This window comes from Biomphalaria glabrata, chromosome 3 (genome assembly GCF_947242115.1).
Source record: "Biomphalaria glabrata chromosome 3, xgBioGlab47.1, whole genome shotgun sequence".
Taxonomy (NCBI): Eukaryota; Metazoa; Mollusca; class Gastropoda; family Planorbidae; genus Biomphalaria; species Biomphalaria glabrata.
Window position 1 is genome coordinate 50,235,185 of NC_074713.1, and position 23,630 is coordinate 50,258,814.

The following is a 23,630-nucleotide window of genomic DNA, read 5'->3' on the forward strand; positions in this document are numbered from 1 at the left end:
TCAAGCTGAAATTATGCACACCTATTTTTTTACCTGAATTAATTAAAAAAATACAATTAGTTGATTAACCATTTGTAATTATTATGGTTGGTATCCATCAAGGGAAAGAAATAGTACTTGATTGCTGTGGTGGTATCTTGGTGAATATTACTTTTTCTTAAAAATGAATGCATTTAAAAAGCGATCACGGTAACATTCACATAGATACCCCTTTGTTTCTCCCCCACCCCTTTCCCTAAGTGTCCAGACAAGTGATAAGATCATAACGTAGTGAGAAAGCTCAGCCTTACTTACTTAGACTTATTTCCTCCCGCGCCGTTCGGCACATTGGGCGGCAAGCTGTCTCCACAGAGATCTGTCACAGGCAATGTCTGAAGCCTCCTCCAACCTGGTTTCCACTGTTCTGAGGTCCTCCATGAAGGTGTGGCGCCATGTTATACGAGGACGTCCCTGTTTGCGCTTTCCTAGTTTTGGCCTCCATGCCATCGCAACTCTTGGTATGCGTAGTTCATTTTGTCGTAGAACATGTCCCGCAAACCTCATGCGACGCTCTGTCACAACCTCACTAAGTGTTCGACATAGGATTTCCTTGTTTGAAACCCGATCTGTGTAACTGACTCCCAAAATCCGTCTCAGCTATTTTTGTTGACTTTTTTCAATTTAGACAGATTACTTCCATGTCTCACTTGACGATTGTGTTGGTTGTGTATTGTATTTTTGTCTCGAGTCCAATGGCTTGACTTGTCCAAATAGGCTGCTGCCTTTGGAAAATGTGTTCCCTGCCTTTCCTATTCGGCACGCTACATCATGGTAGGCATCCCCAATCGTTTGTTATGATGCTGCCAAGGTACGTGAACTTGTCCAACTCTTCAAGCTTTGACTAGCTAAGTCTGACGGGGGCACCCTTTGCCTTATATCCCACTCGCAAAATTGTGGTCTTATCCAAGTTTATGCGGAGGCCAATTTTGGGTGCCTCTCTGTCTAGGCTCTCCGTCATTTCTTGTATGCATTTATTTGTAGCCCCGAGTAGTGCAACATCATCCAAGTCCGTCATTCGGTTTTGTTCACGCCATGGAATACCAAAGGCAGTCTGGTTCATTGCTCTCCTCATTATGTAGTCGATGGCTAGGAGGAAGGGAGATAAGCTACAACCCTGTCTCAATGCTAAAAAAACTCGGTTGTTCCTTCTTCTGTTTTAATGCAGCAACTAGATTGACTGTAAAGGTGTCGTAGGATCTAGACGAATTTTTATGGGATGCCGTATTCGCTAACTTTTCTCCAAAGTGATTCTCGGTGGACACTTAAAGTATACGAAACTGATCGTTAGCCGTTGTTGGTACTCGAGACTTTGTTCTATGATATTTGTGGCTTTACATGGTAAAAGAATGAAATATAAGCTCTGTTTTATTTTTTTAAAGTACCGTACTTAAAAAATATTTTTTTACTTTAATCATTTTAAATGATTTAAAACTATTGTAAAAAGCTACATTTAGTGTAAGAGTCGAATATCCCCACCAGTGATATACCACTACGTAGGCCTAGTACACACTGAAGCCCATTGTACGGTCATTTTAATAAGAAATTTAAAAATTATAATAAGGGAGACAATTCTTGTTACTACATGGAGAAAAATATAGGATAGTTGTTGCTACATGACTTAACTTTAAATACAGATTAAGTAACCCCATTACATACAACAGCCTTAAATACAGATTAAGTAACCCCATTACAGACAACAGCCTTAAATACAGATTAAGTAGCCCCATTACAGACAACAGCCTTAAATACAGATTAAGTAGCACCATTACAGACAACAGCCTTAAATACAGATTAAGTAGCCCCATTACAGACAACAGCCTTAAATACAGATTAAGTAGCCCCATTACAGACAACAGCCTTAAATACAGATTAAGTAGCCCCATTACAGACAACAGCCTTAAATACAGATTAAGTAGCCCCATTACAGACAACAGCCTTAAATACAGATTAAGTAGCCCCATTACAGACAACAGCCTTAAATACAGATTAAGTAGCCCCATTACAGACAACAGCCTTAAATACAGATTAAGTAGCACCATTACAGACAACAGCCTTAAATACAGATTAAGTAGCCCCATTACAGACAACAGCCTTAAATACAGATTAAGTAGCCCCATTACAGACAACAGCCTTAAATACAGATTAAGTAGCCCCATTACAGACAACAGCCTTAAATACAGATTAAGTAGCCCCATTACAGACAACAGCCTTAAATACAGATTAAGTAGCCCCATTACAGACAACAGCCTTAAATACAGATTAAGTAGCCCCATTACAGACAACAGCCTTAAATACAGATTAAGTAGCCCCATTACAGACAACAGCCTTAAATACAGATTAAGTAGCACCATTACAGACAACAGCCTTAAATACAGATTAAGTAGCCCCATTACAGACAACAGCCTTAAATACAGATTAAGTAGCCCCATTACAGACAACAGCCTTAAATACAGATTAAGTAGCCCCATTACAGACAACAGCCTTAAATACAGATTAAGTAGCCCCATTACAGACAAGTAATCCCTCTGCAGGTAACAGCTTTTTTTTGCATGAGATGTAGTAAAATATGCAGGTCACATGAACTAGTTCACTTATCCTAAATCTTCAGAATTGAAAACAATGCTTATAAGCCCATATAAATGTACAATACATCTAAATGACTTTATAAAAATCTTCATTGATTAATAAGACTAGGTGAATTTCCTCAAATCCAATTTTTGTCATACAATAATCTTGGAATGACTGGTAACATATTCTATATACACTATGCAAGACAACAATTATGTGAAGTTGATATTTTGTATGGTTCCTGCATTAGCAGTACTGGTAATTAATATTGTTATGATCCTCGTAAACCCTTGACAGAACAATATGGCCAAGTCAAGAACCTTAACAGAACAATATGGCTAAGTCAAGAACCTTAACAGAACAATATGGCTAAGTCAAGAACCTTGACAGAACAATATGGCTAAGTCAAGAACCTTGACAGAACAATATGGCTAAGTCAAGAACCTTAACAGAACAATATGGCTAAGTAAAGAACCTTAACAGAACAATATGGCTAGTCAAGAACCTTGACAGAACAATATGGCTAAGTCAAGAACCTTGACAGAACAATATGGCTAAGTCAAGAACCTGACAACTTGGGCTCTGAATAACAAGACACTTTAACACCATAAGTATAATTAATAATGAAAAATAAACAATTAAATACTGGTACTTTACAATTGACAGTACCGGTAGTCAATGTCTGAATATAATAGCTATACATAACTAGTACTTGAATCTCGTTCTCGCCTTTAATAATGCTGGTCATCTACTGTGTCAGACTGACTTGACCCAACCTTGTTGAAAAAAAAACACATCGACCATCCAGGGGACATTCCAGGGCACATACCACAAGACCAGGCAGCCATCATTTACATTTAGTACGCTAAATACTATACCAGATAAATCCTCTTCCGGAGTCATATATACTTTGAAGTTATAATCAATATCAGTGAATGAATATACTATTTATTTCTTTATGTGCTGTTCATTTAATTTTTCATTGGAATTAAGCACTTTGTTTTTAAATTATGATAATTGAATTAATAAAATTTTTTGGTTCTCAGTAGGAATTAAGTGCTTGGGTAGGGTGAAACTTTATTAGTTTGTTGAATTTAAGAAAAACAGCAATCAAGTAAAAATAACAAAAAGCTGATATTTTCAATTCGATTGTAATATATAAAATCTATAACATGAGATGCTCAGACAACATAATGCTATACAAAGTACTTTCATCTCTCTCAACAATGTTACATCAAATAAAACACAATTCATTCACAGATTTAACCTCGCACACTATAGATGACTGAAATTTAATACGTCATTTTAATTGATAAGATAGTTGCACAACGCCAAAAAAAAAAAATAATTTTCTTTTATTATGTGGCCAGTTACCATTTTATAACCAATATTTACCATATTCTTTAACAAAAAAATTGACTTTTTTTTTTTAACTGTGACCGATTTTGTCAATTGTTTATCCATAAAATAATAGTAACTAGTTTAACCAGTCAGTCATGCTATGAGTTCTGAGTATGTGCACAATTGGTTGAGGGATTAGTTTCAAAAAGGTTATTTTGTTCTTTTAAGATTTGCCGTCACTGTTGTCTTTAGCATCTAACAAAGCAGATCTAATGCCAACTTTTTGTAGTTCTTTAATCAGATCCCCATTTTTGTGCATGTCCAGCATAATGTCGCAGCCACCAACAAATTCTCCATTGAAGAACACTTGCGGTATGGTTGGCCAGTTAGTATATTTTTTAATACCTGAAAAAAAAAAGGTTATATATTAGATCTGTAAAAAAAAATATACTGCAACAGAAAATATTTAAGTTATGGACTAATACCAAACATCCTATGCACATATCCTTAAATCTTCATTTCCTTAATAGATTAAATGCAAGTACTTCTAAATGGTAAGCATCTCAAATAACCTCTGCCAACTAAGTCCAGCCCCTGGCACGATTGTGTGATTTAGTGTCTGCTCTCTCTGAAATGTGAAGGCTTGAAGGCAGATTTATCTTGCCATTCACCCATCCCTTAGTCTATATATATGATATGTAGACCTCCTCTTTATATCTATCTTTTCAGGATTAGAGGCACTTTGATCGACAGACTAACCATTCTTTGATGTTGTCTTCCTTTCACTTCTTTTGTGTGTCTATTTTTCTTTTTTCTGGTTTTGTTACCTGCAGAAAGGACGTTGCGAGTCCTGAGAATCATGTGATATGGTCTTACATTCTTAGCTTGCAAAATTTCCTTGTTTGTGATGCAGATATGCAACTATTTAAAAATTGGAGATTCAGTAAAGTGAAGCTCATCAGCCTTAGAAAAAGATGACTTTTCATCTAGAAGTGGGGTATATATTCTGTTCAATGCATAGTTATCACTCAGCAGTTGACTGGGGATGGCAGTGAGCTCTTATACATCTACTAAGTACTTAGAGTCTACTACTAGATCTTGATAACTAACAGAAGATTGTATCAAGATTTCAAGATCTTGACAGAATCCTAGATCTAAAAATCTAGATATGAATAAATCTTATATATATATATATATATATATATATATATATATATATAATAATAATAATAAGGTTTGTCTTCGAGTCCGAAGATTAGTGAGGACTGCAGTATTTCCCATGGCTGCAAAGCCCCAGCTGTGACCTACATATTTTGCCACAACCAGGGCAAGCATAACCATTATCCACAGATTTAGATTTTCTTTTCGCCCTCTGTGTCTGTCCTCTGCAGCAGATTTTCTTTTGGTCTCAAATATGTATCTAGCGGCCTTTGTTAGTCACTTTCAGACGTCTTGTTTTGAGGCAGCATGCAACCAGTTGCTCTCTTCTATGTCAGCTAAGGCAAGTTGGCAGCTAAGCTGGTCATTAAAGCGTTTCCGTGGGGCGCCTCTGTTACATCGACCACCATATATATATATATATATACATTTGAGTCAACTTTAAATAGCTCTGTTAAACTAGATGATAAATCTAAGATTAGATTTAGATATCTAGTATGATAATGAGATAAATTATTGAGGGGGTTGTTAACGCAGGAAGTGGTAATGGTTTTAAGCCCATCATTACCTATAAAATGCTTCCAGTGGCATATGTGTCTCAAATAGCCTCTGACTCTGACAACCAGTCCAACTGCTGGCCTTCATGTGTGGTTCAGTTACTGAGCCTGGCAGAACCGTTACCACAGACAGGAGAAGGGGCAAAGTCAAGCAACTGACGCCTTAACCAGTAAGCTTCCCATCTAGGAGAGAAGGAAAACTCTGAATCCAAACCTCCACTGCCTTGCGGCTATACCCAAATCTAGAAATAGAATCTAGACCTAGACTATTATCTACTCTACTCTAGATTGACTGGGTAGATCAGATTTTATCTAGATCTACTCTTGAGTCTATACTATACATTTATACAAGAAGTATATTTACAATTTAATTTTTTTTTATTTTACCTTCCCTGACTGCATCATCTGACAAAACATCATAAGATGTAAAGTCTTTAACTCCGTGATGTTTGAGTATTTGGCAGACGGCATTGCTGAATCCACAACGGGGAGCTACTGGAGTACCTTTCATAAAAACAACTATTGGTTTACCCTTGACTAAGTCATCAAAGTTTATGTTTTTCGCTTCACTAGAGAATGCACGGAAAACCACATATTGGCACGAAGACCTAAAGTTATGACTTAAAACACTTCTAGTTATTGCGTTCATTACTGTTTTATATGCAGATGTTTGAAAGACAATCTAGATCTAAATTATGTAATGTTTAGAAGCTAGACCGTAGACAAGATCTAGATTAGTATCTACTCATAGACTAGATCTATTGTAACTAATCTAAACTTCTATTCCTGTCTAGTGTTGACTTTTTCACCATTTGATGAGTGATTTGTGAATGGATGATTCAATTCCTACTAGATCTATATTTAGATCTTTTTCACCTTTTCAGAGGATTTTCATCATTGGCAAAGTTAAACCAAATCTCAATAACATATTAAAGATATATGATACTAAAATATAAATTAAAAGAACTAATGATTTGATTTCTTTTAAATTTTTTTAAGGTCTAGAAGTCTAAAGCCCATAAAAATAAGATCTATAAAACTTTTTTTTCAAGTCAAGTCCGAAGCATAGAAGCAAAAGCTTTGTCTTGTAATGTTTTGTACTTATCTAGATGTAGGCTAATTATTATTTTTATTATTATCAATATTCTATATTAAATTTGAAGCTGGTGTAACAAAAATAGAAAACAGGGGGGGGGGGTCTTTTTTTTATAGATGCATTATGGAATGTAGTTGAAGTTGAAGTAGTTGGCTAGGTCTAAAGAAATATAATAGATCTATACTATAGGCCAATAAATATAAGGTACAATTAAATAACGTAGGCTGATGGTATATGTTAAACCGGTAACGTACTTTGATCTAGATATATTTATTTAGATCTATTTAAGTCGTGTTTTCCCTATCTAAGTTTCTTTGTATTTCTTTAATATTTTATTCTGGCCGAGGTAATTACAAACATTCCTTTATTTGAATCACTAAAATGACTCCTTTGGCTAATCAATGATTTAAAAAAAAAAAAAAAAAAGAAAGAATGCGAAATGATAATATGGTCATAATATTAGTTTCATGATTGATCAACGTTATTTAGATCTATAGAAGATCTATCATATTTAGCATTAAATAATATAATTATAATAAGCAGATCTAAAAAAATCTAGGTATAGAACTAAAGATTTATTTGAAACTACTTATTACTAATTTAATTAATAATACATTTTATTCAAGTTTCTTTATTACTACATTCAAACAGCACAAACTCGTGTCTTCCCCTGCACACAATGCAAAGAAAAAAGCGAACTTTTTTTTTGGAAATTATTTTTAGTAGGAAATGGTAGTATTGAGATCTAGAATACTAGATTTACATCTAGACTAGATCTAGATCTAGATATATCTATAGCTAGAGCCTAGATTTAGACTATATAGTATATATATTTTACATTAGACTAGATCTACATTTAATCTATATTAATTTGATAGAATCTAGATCTTTGAGATCTAATATTTATGGATATAGCTTGAGTATTAATTCTATTATAATTATTTATTAGTCCATACTGGTCCATAGAAAATAGAATCATTGTTGTATGAAATGTATGATTGTAATCATGTAATGATTGTTACTTGATTGTATGATTGTAGACAATATGAATATTTCACTATTTGATTGAATATATAGATCTAGAACCTAACCAATTTAAGTTAAAGACAATATAAATAAATAAATAATATAATGATTCATGAATATTATTCAATATAAAGTCAAAGTAGACTCAAGTCACAGTAGAATAGAGAATAGAGGCTAGTTTAGTTGTTAATTTTACAAAAAAAAAAAAAAGTAAAATTAAAGTGTTAATAAGTTTAAAGTTATAATTTAATATTTAAATAATAAATAATTATAATAATAATAAAGTTACAAAGTTATATTATATATAATATATATATAGATCTGGATCTAATAATATTAATAATAGTAATTATCGTTATTATCCGTAAGGAAATTTAATGTCTTACAATGTTACAATTTGTGCCTTACACTTACACCAAACAAAACATTATAGAAAACCAAGATGTATACATTCACTTATGAATTATGATTCACACCTGACTCATTCATAATTTACATGCCGAAAAGTTTAAATATATTAGATGATAAGTTATATTTTAAAATGATTTGATTGCCAGGGGAACAAAAAGAGTTTGTTTCTGTTTGTCTCTTAGATGCTATCAGTGTCTTGTATTTCTCTTACTACTACTTAGAACTAAAATTAAATGTTGGCAGTCTGGATGCCAAAACTTTTGTTAGAGCTTTTTGGAAGGCAGTAAGGCGGATGAAAGGGAAAGAATCAAATGCAATAGGGCATTTGAAAAAACCAAGGATGAACTGTAACGTCCCCCAGAGATATAGCTGACTGCCTTGCATTCTCAATAGCAGATAAATCATCCACTGCACACTTCACGCCAGAATTCCAAAAAGTTAAAATCAGGGAGGAAAGACATCCCATTGATTTCAGATCAGAGAAAAATGAATACTATAACAAACTGTTCTCTCTTGAAGAATTGAGGGACTCGCTGGACAAATCACATGACACAACGCCATGAGAAGATGAAATCCATTATCAGTTCCTCAATCATCTTCCCAAACCCTCAATGGCAACCCTGCTAAAAATCTATAACTGTGTATGGCAAACAGGCACTTTCCCAAACAGCTGGAGGAAAGCCACAGTTATACCAACACCTAAACCGGGAAGAGATGGGTCTGACCCATCTAAATATTGCCCAATAGCACCAACAAGCTGCATCTGCAAAACCATGGAAAAGATAATAAATAATAGGTTGGTCTGGTTCCTTGAGAGAAATAAAATAATCTCTAACTACCTATGCGGATTCCAGCAGGAGCGGACAACAACTGACCACCTGGTAAGGCTGGAATCTTTCTTCAGAAATGCATTTCTTAGACGAGAACATCTAGTAGCTGTATTTTTCGATATAGAAGGCCTATGATACAACCTGGAAACATAGCATCCTACATGACCTGGAGCTTATGGGACTTAAGGGACACATTTCCTGCTTTGTGAGGGAATTCTTAAAGGATCGGAAATTTCAGGTTTGAGTGGGCAACTCTGCTTCTGATACCTAGAATCTAATCTTTGACCAGGAAATGGGTGTACCCAAGGGCAGCATTCTCTCAGTAACTGTTTAATATTAAAATAAACAGCATTATAAAGGCTCTATATCTATTCTGTTGCATAGAGTGCTCCCTGTACGTTGATGATTTTGTCATTTTTACACATGGCAAAAACATGAATACTTTAGAAAGAAAATTACAATTATGTTTAAATGAAATTCAAAATTGGGGAAACGGTAATGGTTTTAAATTCTCTGACTCCAAAACTTTTAGCACGCATTTTTGTAATTTAAGGGGAATCCACCCAGACCCTGAATTATTTTTACACAAAAAGAAGATCCCTGTTGTGAAAACTACAAAATTTTTCTAAAGGCCTTACCCTAGATTCCAGATTTAATTTTCTCCCCCATATATTAAGGAACTTAAGAAGAAATGCCAAAAGTCATTAAACATACTAAGAGTACTCAGCAGATTGTGGAGCTGACAGAGATACCTTGCTGCTGCTATATCGGAGTCTGATCTGATCCAAGTTAGACTATGGATCCATAATATATGGAGCAGCTAGGAAATCATACCTCAAAATACTGGAGCCCTGGACAACAATCCTAATAAACTTCTTAAGGCTGGAGGTGTAACCATGATAAGCGCACTTTTAAAGATTTGCATTCTTCCCAGCAAAGTCCTGTCAAAAATTATACTTTACTGGCTAACTGCCCTTATGGTCCAACAGACTAAGGTATAGGTGAAGGTGAACTGGGTTTCCATTGCCATTTGAAACACTCCTTAATCTTTGGAATTGAAGACATTGTCACTCATAATGTAATATACAACATAAGGGTGATAAGAGATAAATTAAACGCTAAAGTTAAGGAAACGCCAATATAAAGGCTCCACTGTTGACTGTCTCTGTTGTATTGTTTCATGGATACTAATTGGACTAAAAAAAGATTAAAGATAGTGAAACTGAAGTCACTTAAGTAATAATTAATCTATAGTTAGGGTTACCAGACTGACATCTGGCAAAAGGTGGACATGTCCTCCTTTTAGGGTTCATATCTTCCTCCCATTCATGTCTTCCTCCCAACAGACAGAGACCTAAAGTGTGAAAATGTTCGGCTTTGACTAAAATTGCATAAAATCCATCAATCCATAAAATTTATCAACCAAAAATAATCTTGCCTATCTTCTGGTTTAAATACACAAACCTGCTTGTAGAAAGAGGACACGTTTTCTGACAGATCTTTTTATGAACAGGAGCTCATCTAATTTACACTTTTAAAAAAACCACTTTTACTCACAGCTTTTCAAGATTTGTAACTTTTGCATCCCTAGTACTATGCTACTGCTGAAAGAGCATTATCACTGATAAGCACATAGTAGACATAGGAGAGAAATAGTTGCTACAAAGGGAAGAAAATTTGCGTAGAATTGCATACTTAGATTTGTAAGAACGATGAGCTCCTACAAAAAAGCCTAGAAAATTAAAGCAGTTGTATAGCCTTGGATTTACTGCCATGTTTTAACAATGAGGTTTTCTTGTCTTTTTACAACAATACTTCGCACTTTCAGAATGGGCAAAACCTAGGTGGACTCAGATCTCAATAACGTCTCAAATGATTTTCCTAGAAATTTTGACAATTGATTTCTATTGTTGGTAAAAGAATTACAAGCTTGTTGGCCACACTGAGAAAACTCTAGTTTGATCATTATAATTTTTCAAAGTATATTATTCTTGTTTTTTTTCCTCCTTGTCAGGCTTTGTCCTCTGTGCGCAGTTGTCTGGTAACACTATCTATAGTCCATTTTTTATTATTATTTATTTACAGTTTAGTTACCTAGTTAGACAAGATTTGACACTCAATTTCACTAGATTCAGATCTAGATCTGTTTATCGTCTATTAAAAGTATTAGTAGAATCTAGATATTCTTCTCTTAGATCTAGACCTGTTTATCATCTATTAAAAGTATTATTTAGATAGATCTAGAATCTAGATTTATTTATTTCTTTTAGATCTAGATCTGTCTGAACTACTGGACTAGCACTATGGCCTGTATTACGGGAGAATTAAGACTTGAGGAGCTTGATGACTGGTTTAAAATCGGACTAAAAACAGGTGAAAAAAAAGAGCAGAGACGTCAAGCAATTGTGACTTCTTCACTTGGTGGTCGCTTGTACGACCCCAAGACTGGAGGTGTTTACCAACGGGATGTACAAAAAGATTTAGAAAAACAGTTACCCAAATATCTCAGGCTTGGCCTTAGGTAAGCAGTAGCGAGTTAGTGGAGTTTCTAGCCTTTTTTTTTTTTTACCCTTAATTTATAGAGAAAATAATATTTAAGAGAATGCTTGTGGTTAGCACATTATAATTGTCATGTGAGGGGACAGCTAAATTTAATGTAGTTTTAAAATGCAACAAAAATGTAGACCCCTGTCTCTATCACCTTAAGCAGCGACTGTGCATTTAAAATAAACTTTGCTAACTGGAATTTTAGTTTTTTATACGACTTTTACTTATGCAAAATTATTTATGAAACTTTTTTTTTTTTTGTTACAACAGAGCAGGTGAAGGGTTTGATGGACAAAAATATGTGGAACAATACAAAAAACAGGAAGAATTAGAATTATTGTCTCACTATCGTGTAAGTAATGTGACCTGTTATGCTAAGTATTGTAACCTGTAATGTAACCTGTAATCTAAAATAATGTAGCCTGTTATTCATAAACTTGAGAGATGTTTTTTCCTTTTTTTTCATTGCAATATTTTGAAATGTGGTCTCTGTATTCTTAGGGTTCAACAGACGATGGAGATAATGAATCTGTTGTCAATGATCTTGATGCACTTGAGTTAAACAGCACAGTACCAGGAAGGTCAATAGCGATACCTGAAGACCTTATTCCAGAAAAAGCGACAGATGTATATTTCAACTATAATTTACAGCACAGCTATGGCGATCTCCCTGTGCTAAATGCTAGAGAGGAGGTAACTCTATAAACTTCTTTTACTTTAGGTAATTCGAGGAAAAGGTAACTCTGAATAAATATTGTGACATTACATACCCCTTAATGTTAGACAAATGCTTAACTTTAATATTAGAATATGATCAAAAGAACCAACATAACCAACACCCTGTACGGCAGTGCTGAACAACTGAAGAAAACAGTACACTTTTTTTCCTTGGCACAGTCTGCAAAAGAGCTCACAGCTCTGCAGCAATAAAGCTGGCTAGAAGAAGAAGAAGATAAAAAAGAAGCAGGATCATTGGAATATATCGGGTTTAAACTATGACTTGGTTTGCTAGATTTTTGTGTGTGGCCTACCTCTTTCATTGGGACATCATCAAATCTTTTTTCTTCCATAATCTCCTTACCATTTCCAAGCTGCGGTGAGATATTGTTGAATCATGGAAGCCATTGGTTAAACCCATTGTAGGTATTAAGACCCAATTTCTTGTATCAACATTCATCAGGGCACACTTCTCAATCAGATAGCAATGAGATTTTTATAGACTTGTTGGATTTGTTTTTAATCTAGTTAACCATATCTTTCTTATTAGAACTAAATTCTGTAATGGCAGTATATAAAGCTTTATAATGTAACTGATAGTGAAAGGTTTAACATTATATTTTCTAACATGTCTTATGTGAAAGCAGAGCTTAATCATACATTTTTTCATTCTATTTTATGTCACTTTTTAATATTTTCATTTAGCTGAGGAGTTGTGGTGGCTGATTGCTAAAACATTTGACTTCCAAACCAAGAGGTCTCTTGTTCAAATCCCGAAGCATATTGGGATTTTGAATTTCAGAAATTTCCTAAACTAATGTAAGGTACCCATTAGAGTTGGGTGGACTCATGGACACTCTAGTTTTACATTAGTTTAGGAAAAGTAAAGGCTGTTGTTTATTGTGCTGGTCACATGACACCCTCATTATCTGTGGACCAAAGAAAGTTGACCTCTACGTCATCTGCCCCATAGAGCAGTTTTTCCCAAACTTTTGACCTATGTGTACCCCTTTTATAATTTTTGTAATGCTGAGTACCCTTCACCCCCCCCCCCCTTTAATTTATTAACAGAACATAATAAATGGGTATTTTAAAAAATCAGCATAGTTAATGAGGTGCAACACATACCCCCTCCAAAGTCTTCCCGTACCTCAGGGGGTATGCATACTCCACTTTGGTGTTGAATTATTCTTAATCTAGAGTATTTGTAGAAGTTGACTATTTTGTTGTTTAACATGTTGATTTTACTTCTCTGTCTAGATTGTGAATGTGATAGAAGCTCACCAGGTCACAATTATTCAAGGTCCGACTGGTTCCGGTAAAACTACTCAGGTCCCTCAGTTCATCTTTGACCACTATGCATCTGAGTCCAAATACTGCAATATTGTTATTACGCAGCCCAGGAAGATTGCTGCTGTATCTATTGCCCAGCGGGTGTGTGCTGAACGAGGATGGCCAATAGGATCACTCTGCGGCTACCAGGTTTTGAACTTTCAAATAGTGTTTTAGCTTTTTAAATATCATCTCTCTGTCTCTGGTTATATCACATTTTTATAAAGTTATAAATATGGAAAAATTGCAAGTAATATTTTAACTTATAAGCTTTTTTCATTCATTTATAATTGAATATTGGATTTAGGAATAGTTTCAACATTTCTTTCATTTTTTTTACTTATACCAATTGAAAAACTATTAGTTATGAAGCACACAAATTTATTTTAAAATCAATTTACAGTTTTACTTTTGTTAAGTAATATATTAAACTCATATTCCTTGCAATGTAGTAAACTAAATGAAATAGCTATTTCTGAGTTCAACAAAAAAAATTGTTTCTCTATTTTTTAGATTTGATGTCCATTTCTCTCTTTTTATTTGACTTAGATCATTAGAAAACATCTATCTCTTTATTGTTTGTATGACTTAGATCCTAAGAACACACCTATCTCTTTATTGTTTGTATGACTTAGATCCTATAAACACATCTATCTCTTTATTGTTTGTATGACTTAGATCTTAAAAACACATCTATCTCTTTATTGTTTGTATGACTTAGATCCTAAAAACACATCTATCTCTTTATTGTTTGTATGACTTAGGTCCTAAAAACACATCTATCTCTTTATTGTTTGTATGACTTAGGTCCTAAGAACACATCTATCTCTTTATTGTTTGTATGACTTAGGTCCTAAGAACACACCTATCTCTTTATTGTTTGTATGACTTAGGTCCTAAGAACACACCTATCTCTTTATTGTTTGTATGACTTAGGTCCTAAGAACACACCTATCTCTTTATTGTTTGTATGACTTAGGTCCTAAGAACACACCTATCTCTTTATTGTTTGTATGACTTAGGTCCTAAGAACACACCTATCTCTTTATATCTCTTTATTGTTTGTTTGACTTAGGTCCTTAGATTACATCTATCTCTTTATTTTTTTTTGTTTAAAGATTGACTTTTCTTACAGCTCTCTTGGCTTTTTATTGTATTGTTTTATTGAGTTAAATCTTTAGAGTACACAAATCTCTTAATTGTTTATTTAAAGATTGGCCTAGATCGCAAAAGTACTGAAGATACTCGTATACTGTATTGCACAACTGGAGTTCTTAAAGAGAAACTGATCCTCAAGAAGAACATGCATGATTATACCCATGTTATTTTGGATGAGGTAATTAGATTTTTTTTTTTTAAAGTTTTTTTTTAGCTTATACCATGATGTTAGGGATTTTGGTTTTTCATTGCCCTTGTGTGAATGTGAAATACAATTTGTTACTATCTCTATTTCAAAGGTTCATGAAAGAGACATTGAGACAGACTTTTTACTTTTAATTGTGAAGAAACTTTTACGAACCAATTCTAGCCATGTTAAGGTAGGTCAGCAATAGCACTTAAAAATGTATTGTCAAAATCATTGTCTCATGCTGTTACTTCAGGACGTAGTTTACCGTAATTTCATTAGTCTTTTGAATATTTACTTTCAATAATTCTACTCTATGAAAGGAAATTATGTTTTTTAGCAAAACTCCATTCCTTTTTTTTTCAGATTATACTCATGTCAGCCACATTTGACACTGACATTTTTGCTGACTATTTTGCTTTACCGGTGGGCAACCATTTAGAGAAGGCTCCAGTTGTCAATGTAGACTCAGGCCGTCACACAGTATCAGAGTTTTATGCAGATGATTTAACATCAAGACTTGGTCCAGTAAGAATAGTTTATTGGCTATCTTCAGTTCTCTAATGATAAAATAATGAACATTTTTTGGGACGAAACTAATAAATTTTTTTTCATGAAAGCTATATTTTTTTTAAACATAGTTGTGTTTCTATAAAAAAAAAAGATATTTAACTGTTATTTTAACATTTAAACTTTTTTATATAACACTTTCTTATGTTGAAATGTTTTTTTTTCAAACTCATTTGTTCCTTTAGTAGCTTTTAGTCAGGGCTGTTGCCTGACTCATCTCTTAACTCTTACTCTCTGTAATTATTTTCCTCGATCCCATAGTATTATTTATTTTGCTCATTTGTCTTTCACTATCCTGTTCTGATTAAACTTCATTAGCTTTTTGCTTGTTTTCAGAAAATGTTATATTTGGAATCGAATTATAGGAAAATGCATGCTCTTTTTACACTATGCAAACTAAAGTTTAAAAATCCAAAAGGCCATTTAGTTTAATGGGGTCAAATCAATGTTGGCAGTTAGAAGATAAAGAGTTAATACTGTTAGAGAGTTTTGAATGGTTTGTAATCAAAGTTTTTTTCTTTGTGTTTAGCTTCCTCCAATAGATGAAGCTCAACCAGGGATCCACTCAGCAATGTATGACATGGCCATTGAGCTTGTGAAACATTTTGATCTGATTGAAGAAAAGGAACAAGGGTAAGTCTTGAACAGAAATGGCATGTTTCAAATTGCCTCTTGATAAATTGCACTTCTTCTTTGTTCAGAATTTTGCTTTTTTGTTTTTGGACCTCTAACAGTAAATTAACTTTGATAGTTTTATAGATTAAACTAAATGCTAACCAAGAGAAGTCTGTGATAAAATTATTTTTATATTTTCAGTAAAGATCAAAGTACAGGGTTTGCTCCAGTTAGAGGAACTGTGCTTATGTTTCTACCAGGTAACAACACATTTTATGATTATAGTTTATACTAATATCAGACTAAACATGTCAGATTCATTTTTATTAATTATTACATGTTTACTTTTGTTACATTTTTATTCCCATCATCTTATAATCTGTGAAAATATATAATTAATTATTAGTCTACGTTACACATAGCATAGAAATCTAATTTATTTATTTAGTTTTTTTTTATATTATTATTGGCTTTGATGACATTTTTAATAAGGTTTTTAAATTTAAAAGTCAACATTATATGTTTGTATTCTTCGACTATTTATTGCAGACAGCAATGCTTGACTGTGAAATAAATATAATCTGTTATATTTTTACATTTCAATGTTCTATTTTTAAAATGTTTTTGTATTGTTATCATTATTATTTGTTGTTTCTTTACTACCAGGTTATTATGAAATCACCAATATGCTTGAGAAAGTCAGGCCTTTAGAAGAAACATATTTGTAAGTAGAAGCTTTTTACTTATTAATTAATTAGCTTTTTTTTTTTTGTTAATAACTTTCTTAAATTCATTTCCTAAAATTAATTGAAAAATGAAACATGATTTTTTTTAATTGGCAACCTTGGTTCATTTGTCTAAACTACAGATTCATAAATCACTATTTATGTAATGAATATATTTTTTTTTTATTAACGGCTGGTTATAAAGCAATAGTCATTCTAAGACATGACATCATTGCATCTGGTGATAAAAGCAATATAGTCTATTAACAAGGTGATTAGTCTGTTTAACATTTCATCTTTTACTGACTTTCTAAAATCTCACCTTTATTTTTTTTTAAACTGATTGTTCAGTTTGCCTGTTATTTCTCTTCAGTGTTATTCCTATTCCACTTCATTCATCTATTACATTGGATGAACAGAATAAAGCATTTATGAAACCAGCCAAGGGCTTTAGAAAGGTATGTTGAGAGAAAAAAAACTACCTAAAATCAAAAGATTTTAATATTTGAATAGCAGCCCTTATGAAATGAAGCATAAAGATTATTTGTCAGGCCAGGCATTCAAGTTGTGATATTTCATTTCATAGATTATTATTTCTACCAATATTGCTGAAAGTTCAATCACTGTTCCAGATATTAAATATGGTAAGTTTTTACAAATCTTATATCAACTCACTCTGTCTGTCTGGTAAAAAGATTGAGCATGTTATTTCTTCCACACCATTTTTTGTTTAAACTTTGCATAATTATTCATTGGCATAGACAAGGTATGAATGAAAAAAATATAAATTAACCAATTAGTCAATTAATTACTTGTAATTAATTATTTTGTTTCATACCAACAAGGGAAATTGATTCTTCAGTATTCACAGATACAGTTAAATATATTTGGTTTCGTACCCCTAGATAATTGAACACAATATTTCTCCCACACCTATTCTCGGATCAAGTTGAAACAATTTAACAATTATTTATTGTACTTTTTTTTACGCTTTTCAGTGATTGATTTTTGTTTAACTAAGACTTTATGCTGTCATCCTGAGTCCAACTACCCACAATTACACCTGGAGTGGGCCTCAAAGGCTAATGCAAAACAAAGAAAAGGTCAGATTAAATTTAAACTATTTTGTTGTTATTGTAAAATACTTATTGAATTGCACTACAATGTTCAATTTTGTGATGCTTTTATAAAAAAAAATAACTAAAATATATATTTTTTATCTACACAATCTCAGGTCGTGCTGGAAGAGTGTCCCATGGGCGTGTTTATTACATGGTGCAGAGATGGTTTTTTGACAGAGTTCTTCCTGAATATGGTATTCCAGAGATGAAAGTAGGTGTTCAATTATTTTGTTTTTGGTGAACCTTATAAACACTAGATATTTTAGCAATTCACATTAAAGTAACAAACATTAAATGCAGGTTGTTAGTTTAATTATAAAAAAATTTTTTTTTTACTTTAAACGACACCTCCAATGCATTATCTTAGATTTTAATGTTATAATATATATATTTTTTTTTGGTTAATTGAACACAGTGATATATTGACTTTAAAAGAAAAGATTGAATGGCTCTTGCTATATTTTTCTATATATTATTTTTTTTTGTTTTCAGCGTTCACCACTCGAGTCGTTGGTTTTGAAATCTAAAATTTTCAATATGGGAGAACCTAAGGCTGTATTGGCTCTGGCTTTGTCACCGCCAAACTTGTCAGACATAGAGAGGACAATCCTCAATTTAAAAGAGGTATGTATTAAGATACATCATCCTTTCAATAATTATTATTGTAAAAAACAGAATGCTTATTATAGAGTAATAAGCTTCTAAATTAAAACAAATAGCATGGTTTATGTCAGGAGTTGTCAACCTTTTGACAATATCAAGCCAAAGTTGGATGATTCAATAACCTTCAAGCAGAGTACCAGCACTAATAGGGGAAGCTTGCAAGCTTTGGGGACTATGCTAGTCCACAGTTAACAGAAATTTGTTTTTTAGACACAAGTACCATGTTGCATCAGCTTCCTCACAATTCCCATTAAACTCATGCCTCGCAACCCTACCCTTCCCCTTTCTTTAGGATACAAGTATATTTTACTCTATTATTATTATTTTTAAATTTCATGGCCCTTTAGCATCATGATTATTCTTGCAGTCTGATATGTGAGCAAAGGCTTCACTTTAACACGTGTGTCAGATATCTGACTTCTGCTTTAAAAGCATAATTAAAATAAAAGAGATTAACCATCTATTTACAATGTTTATATTTTTATAGAAACCAAATAATTTAATGGTACCCTAGTGATAATGCTGTAAAACAACAAAAAAGGAAGAATATAAAATATTTGTGTAAAACCAATTTGTGGTCTCTGATTGTTAATCTCTTAAAGATAATATTCACTTAAGATATTGGCATGTGTCAGGCTAAATATACTAAGATTACATTATCTTGGGAGATCCAAATAATGTGGAATGAGGTAATATAATATTGTAACATTCTCAGGTTTTAAAAACAATTGTCCAGAAATTTAAAAATGCATTAAACCTCAGTGTGCTTCGGAAAGATGATTGCCCACTAAATATTCTAATCAATAATAACAGACAATTAATTATTTTTTATGCCTTAGTAGGAGTTCTAACATAAGTATCTTATAAAAGTATCATAAAACAATATGCAGGTTGGTGCTCTGTGCTCATTTGTGGGTGAAACATGCAACCCCCATGATGGTGACCTAACATTTATTGGTCGAGTTTTGGCTGAGCTGCCAGTGGACATCAGAATTGGGAAACTTTTAGTCCTTGGCCATGTGTTTGGTGTTTTGGAAGAATGCCTCATTATAGGTAGAGTAGCCCTTTTCTAGTCTAAAATATAAATATATATATGTTTGTAAATGTTAGAACAGAATAGACAGGGAACATAATTACATTTAAGTCATTCATTAAAGATTATTACTTGACCAGGAATCATCCAATTAAAGACTAATTTAACTTACATTTTTTAAGGTTTTAAAAAAAAAATGATAAGAGCTGAAATCAAACTTATTTTCAATCTTGTGACTGTGATTTATCATCAGCCTGAATGACAATGTAATTGTAATTGTTCTATGAAATATAAGTTTTTTTTTCTCTTAATTTTTTAATTTAATTATGAAATTCATTTTTATTATAATGAATTTATTAATTTAAAGCTATATGTTTTTAATTGTGTGTTAAGCTAGAAAAGAAGAATTTTGTTTCTGAAATGTAATGGGGCATGGTAGTCAATGATGTCATAAAACATAAAGTGATTGGTTGATGAATTGAGAGGGTCTTGAATGGAAAAGTTTGACATTTTTAAGTAGTCCACTAAACTGTAATGAATTCCTGATGTCTGCTAAAGAAAAAAAAAGACAGATGTTGTTTTTTTTTACTCTTATAAACCATTAGACATTAAAATGTGAACTTGCAGGAACACAGTGGTTAAGTGGTAAGCACTTGGCTTCTGAACTGAGAGAATTCCATTTCAAATCCTTTTGAAGACTGGGACTTTGAATTCCAAGATTTCAAGGGCCAAAGTTAGTTCACCCAACTGTAATGGGTACCAGAGAGTAAAGAAGTTGGTCGTTGTGCTGGCCTCATGACACCCTCGTTAACTGTCAGCATAGAAACAGATGACCTTTAAATCATCTGCCTTTTGGATCACAAAGTCTAAAAGGGGTAGTTTATGCTGTAGAGCTTTTTTTTAAAACATCTCTATAAAAATCTTATGGACCTCTATAGATATCAAAATATTTCTGCAGACATTTTTGGATCTCTATTGACATTAAAAGATCTTTGGACCTCTTTGTCTCCAAAGAAAACAGTTGTTTTTTTTTGAAAATGTAAATATTTAGTTAGTTCCATAAAAACATGATCGATGTTTATACAAATATTTGTTTAATCCTGAAGGTGCCGCCTTGACAGTGAAAAGTATATTTGCTAATCCTCTGCAGTCTAGGCTAGAGGCTTACAAGTAAGTCAGTAATTAACAATGATTCTTAAACCTGTCATCTAAAAGATTTAAAAAAAAAAAATTTGACTTACTATCACATACTAATAATTGTCATGGTCAAGGTTGTTTTAATTGTATAAACAGAATGACAACATTTTGACATTTCCAATAGTGGTAAAAATAGCTAAGGGAGTCAAGAATCAATAAGAAAAAAATAACCAATTAGTTAATTAACTATTGGGGATTAATAATTTTGTTTGGTATCTTGAACAAGGGAAAGAAATCATACTTGACAGATGTGGTATATGTTGAGAACACTTGAGCCCTGAGTGAACATTTTTGTATGCATTTAAAAAAAGATCTTGTAAACATTCACCAAGATACCTCCTTCTTCCCTCCCCCTTTCCCAACTGGTCCAGACAAGTGATAGAATCATAGCACATTGAGAAAGCAAAAAGTTAAACAAAAACAATATTTTGTAAAAATATTTCTAATCTCTCAGATTTATTATGTCTAGGTCATTCATACATATGACATGACTGACTGATCAAAACTAATTGATACAATGACACTCAATATAAGCTTTGTGATTTTAAAAAGTATTTTTTAGGTTTTTCTTGTTTTTTTTTCCTTTAAGAGGAATTCTTTAAATTTTTCACCTAAATATCTTCAGCAATGCAGTGAAATAAGGGTCATCAAATTTAGATCAAACTTTTGAAAATCCAACATGTATTAACCACCCAGTTCATTCTATTCTCTCTGAAATATATGTGTATTTCATCACTAGGGCCAAGCTGAGTTGGTCTGATAACTCTCACAGTGATTGTTTGGCCATAATCAATGCTTATAAGGTATTTTTTTTTCTCTTGGTTGTGGTTAATTTTTTTAATGGTTAGCAATACAGTTTTCTTAAAATGAACTCTTTAAAAAAAAAAGGTATTAGTCATATCAGTTTGTTATATAAATTTCTATGCACATTTATACATGTATTTAATATCGGTTGAGTTATTTATTACTTATTGGTAGTTTTTATTTCTTTTCTGCTTGTTTAGGTTTTAATATTTTTATTTTTAGATTTTAAAAAAAAATGTATCAGTTGTTTGGATTTTTTGTTTGGATGATTTTTAAAGTTTTTTTCTTTCATTACTCTGTCATTTGTTTAGCTATCTCTTCATTTGATTATTTAGGTTTGGGAAAACAGAGTCAAGATGAAAGAATTCAGCAGAACTGGAATGACAGAGAAACAATGGGGAAGGAAAAATTTTATTCAGATTCAAGCTATCAAAGAGGTTAGGTTTTTTTTTAAAATTCAGATTCAAGCTATCAAAGAGGTTAGGTTTTTTTAAAATTCAGATTGAAGCTATCAAAGAGGTTAGGTTTTTTTTTAAATTCAGATTTAAGCTATCAAAGAGGTTAGGTTTTTTTTTTAAATTCAGATTCAAGTTATCAAAGAGGATAGGTTTTTTTTAAAATTCAGATTCAAGTTATCAAAGAGGTTAGGTTTTTTTTTAAATTCAGATTCAAGCTATCAAAGAGGTTAGGTTTTTTAAAAATTCAGATTCAAGTTATCAAAGAGGTTTTGTTCCTTTTTTTCTTCTCCATAACCCATTAATCACTACTGAAGAGTCTAAGCAACACATGACAAAACATTTGGCAGAAATTTAACAAATTTTTATTTTTGACCAGGTCCACAAACTCGTCCAAGAGTTGGAACAACGTTTAAAGAAGTTTAACATTGTCAAACCTACACAGCCTCCACCTTTTAAAGGTAGTCATACCAGTGCAGTGGAGAGACTTGTATTAAAGGTAAGCCATACCAGTGTTGTAGAGAGACTTGTATTAAAGGTAAGCCATACCAGTGCAGTGGAGAGACTTATATTAAAGGTAAGCCATACCAGTGCAGTGGAGAGACTTATATTAAAGGTAAGCCATACCAGTGTTGTAGAGAGACTTGTATTAAAGGTAAGCCATACCAGTGTTGTAGAGAGACTTGTATTAAAGGTAAGCCATACCAGTGTTGTAGAGATACTTGTATTAAAGGTAAGCCATACCAGTGCAGTGGAGAGACTTATATTAAAGGTAAGCCATACCAGTGTTGTAGAGAGACTTGTATTAGCGCTGCGTTACTCTTAGCAAGTAACTTTGCTAGCGCTGGTGAGTGCAGCGTTTCTCTCAGCAAGTAACTCAATTTTGTTATCAAAATAATATGCACTGAAAGAGTTAAAGGTAAAACATACTTCATTGTGGACTTAATCATAGGTAAGAATATCAAACCTAAACATCAAAAAAAAATTCTTATTTTATAGTTATATTTTATTTAAAGTAAAATATTTTTACTCTGTATTTATCCTTGTAGTTAGTTCTGTGTGGTGCATTCTACCCCAACTATGCCTTAAAGGAAGAGGTAGATGAGAAAGAGGCTGTCAAGCTGTTGTCTAACAATGATCCAACAAGAACTGTCATGGTAAACATTTTTACATTTGTTTACATCTCTAGACTGAGAGACTACAGCTGAGACCAAGACTGCTATCTTGATTCTGATTGAAAATGTATAAAATAACATAGACCATATTTTAATAAAATCAAGAGCATTCGATTAGAGAACTACACACTAAATATATATTTATAGAAAATTTAAATCTATATTACAAATGAAGCTTGACATTTATGGCTTTTGGTGCTTCATCAGTATATTGTCGCTATAGGAAACTAAAGAATTTTCAGTGTAAATTAAACCTTTTATTTTATACAACATTTTAAACAGGATAATGCTTACCAATTATAATG

General features: G+C 32.6%; 2 protein-coding genes across 3 annotated transcripts in view; one reads left to right on the forward strand and one right to left on the reverse strand.

The window, feature by feature from the left end:
- Nucleotides 1-3,739: 3,739 nt before the first annotated feature.
- LOC129924952 (glutaredoxin-related protein 5, mitochondrial-like) lies at nucleotides 3,740-6,487 on the reverse strand. Its single transcript, XM_056022491.1, has 2 exons — nucleotides 6,051-6,487; nucleotides 3,740-4,353 (listed from the first exon to the last, which is right to left on the reverse strand). The coding sequence occupies exons 1-2, from the start codon at nucleotides 6,310-6,312 to the stop codon at nucleotides 4,172-4,174; spliced, it is 444 nt and encodes a 147-aa protein (XP_055878466.1). The 5' UTR covers nucleotides 6,313-6,487; the 3' UTR covers nucleotides 3,740-4,171.
- Nucleotides 6,488-7,511: 1,024 nt separating this feature from the next.
- Nucleotides 7,512-23,630, forward strand: part of LOC106055411 (ATP-dependent RNA helicase TDRD9-like) — a 31,061-nt gene continuing 14,942 nt past the window's right edge. Inside the window, exons 1-22 of one of the 2 annotated variants that reach the window (XM_056022493.1) lie at nucleotides 7,512-7,582; nucleotides 11,297-11,547; nucleotides 11,844-11,925; nucleotides 12,075-12,266; nucleotides 13,551-13,772; nucleotides 14,836-14,958; nucleotides 15,080-15,160; nucleotides 15,334-15,495; nucleotides 16,067-16,170; nucleotides 16,354-16,412; nucleotides 16,819-16,876; nucleotides 17,251-17,335; nucleotides 17,464-17,521; nucleotides 17,876-17,980; nucleotides 18,112-18,209; nucleotides 18,491-18,622; nucleotides 19,552-19,714; nucleotides 20,801-20,864; nucleotides 21,631-21,694; nucleotides 22,031-22,132; nucleotides 22,530-22,649; nucleotides 23,200-23,307. In XM_056022493.1, the coding sequence (XP_055878468.1) occupies nucleotides 11,330-11,547; nucleotides 11,844-11,925; nucleotides 12,075-12,266; nucleotides 13,551-13,772; nucleotides 14,836-14,958; nucleotides 15,080-15,160; nucleotides 15,334-15,495; nucleotides 16,067-16,170; nucleotides 16,354-16,412; nucleotides 16,819-16,876; nucleotides 17,251-17,335; nucleotides 17,464-17,521; nucleotides 17,876-17,980; nucleotides 18,112-18,209; nucleotides 18,491-18,622; nucleotides 19,552-19,714; nucleotides 20,801-20,864; nucleotides 21,631-21,694; nucleotides 22,031-22,132; nucleotides 22,530-22,649; nucleotides 23,200-23,307 (2,400 nt within the window). In that variant the 5' untranslated portion in view covers nucleotides 7,512-7,582; nucleotides 11,297-11,329. Of the gene's footprint in view, nucleotides 7,680-11,296; nucleotides 11,548-11,843; nucleotides 11,926-12,074; nucleotides 12,267-13,550; nucleotides 13,773-14,835; nucleotides 14,959-15,079; nucleotides 15,161-15,333; nucleotides 15,496-16,066; nucleotides 16,171-16,353; nucleotides 16,413-16,818; nucleotides 16,877-17,250; nucleotides 17,336-17,463; nucleotides 17,522-17,875; nucleotides 17,981-18,111; nucleotides 18,210-18,490; nucleotides 18,623-19,551; nucleotides 19,715-20,800; nucleotides 20,865-21,630; nucleotides 21,695-22,030; nucleotides 22,133-22,529; nucleotides 22,650-23,199; nucleotides 23,308-23,630 lie in introns of both variants that reach the window. The other variant, XM_056022492.1, reaches the window with a different exon arrangement.

What these genes read in the sequence shown, in the direction of transcription:
- LOC129924952 (XM_056022491.1), bottom strand. Translation starts at nt 6,312, where the DNA reads ATGAACGCAATAACTAGAAGTGTTTTAAGTCATAACTTTAGGTCTTCG. An exon ending in AGATGATGCAGTCAGGGAAG is followed by an intron (nt 4,354 to 6,050) that starts GTAAAATAAAAA and finishes TTTTTTTTTCAG; the next exon opens with GTATTAAAAAATATACTAAC.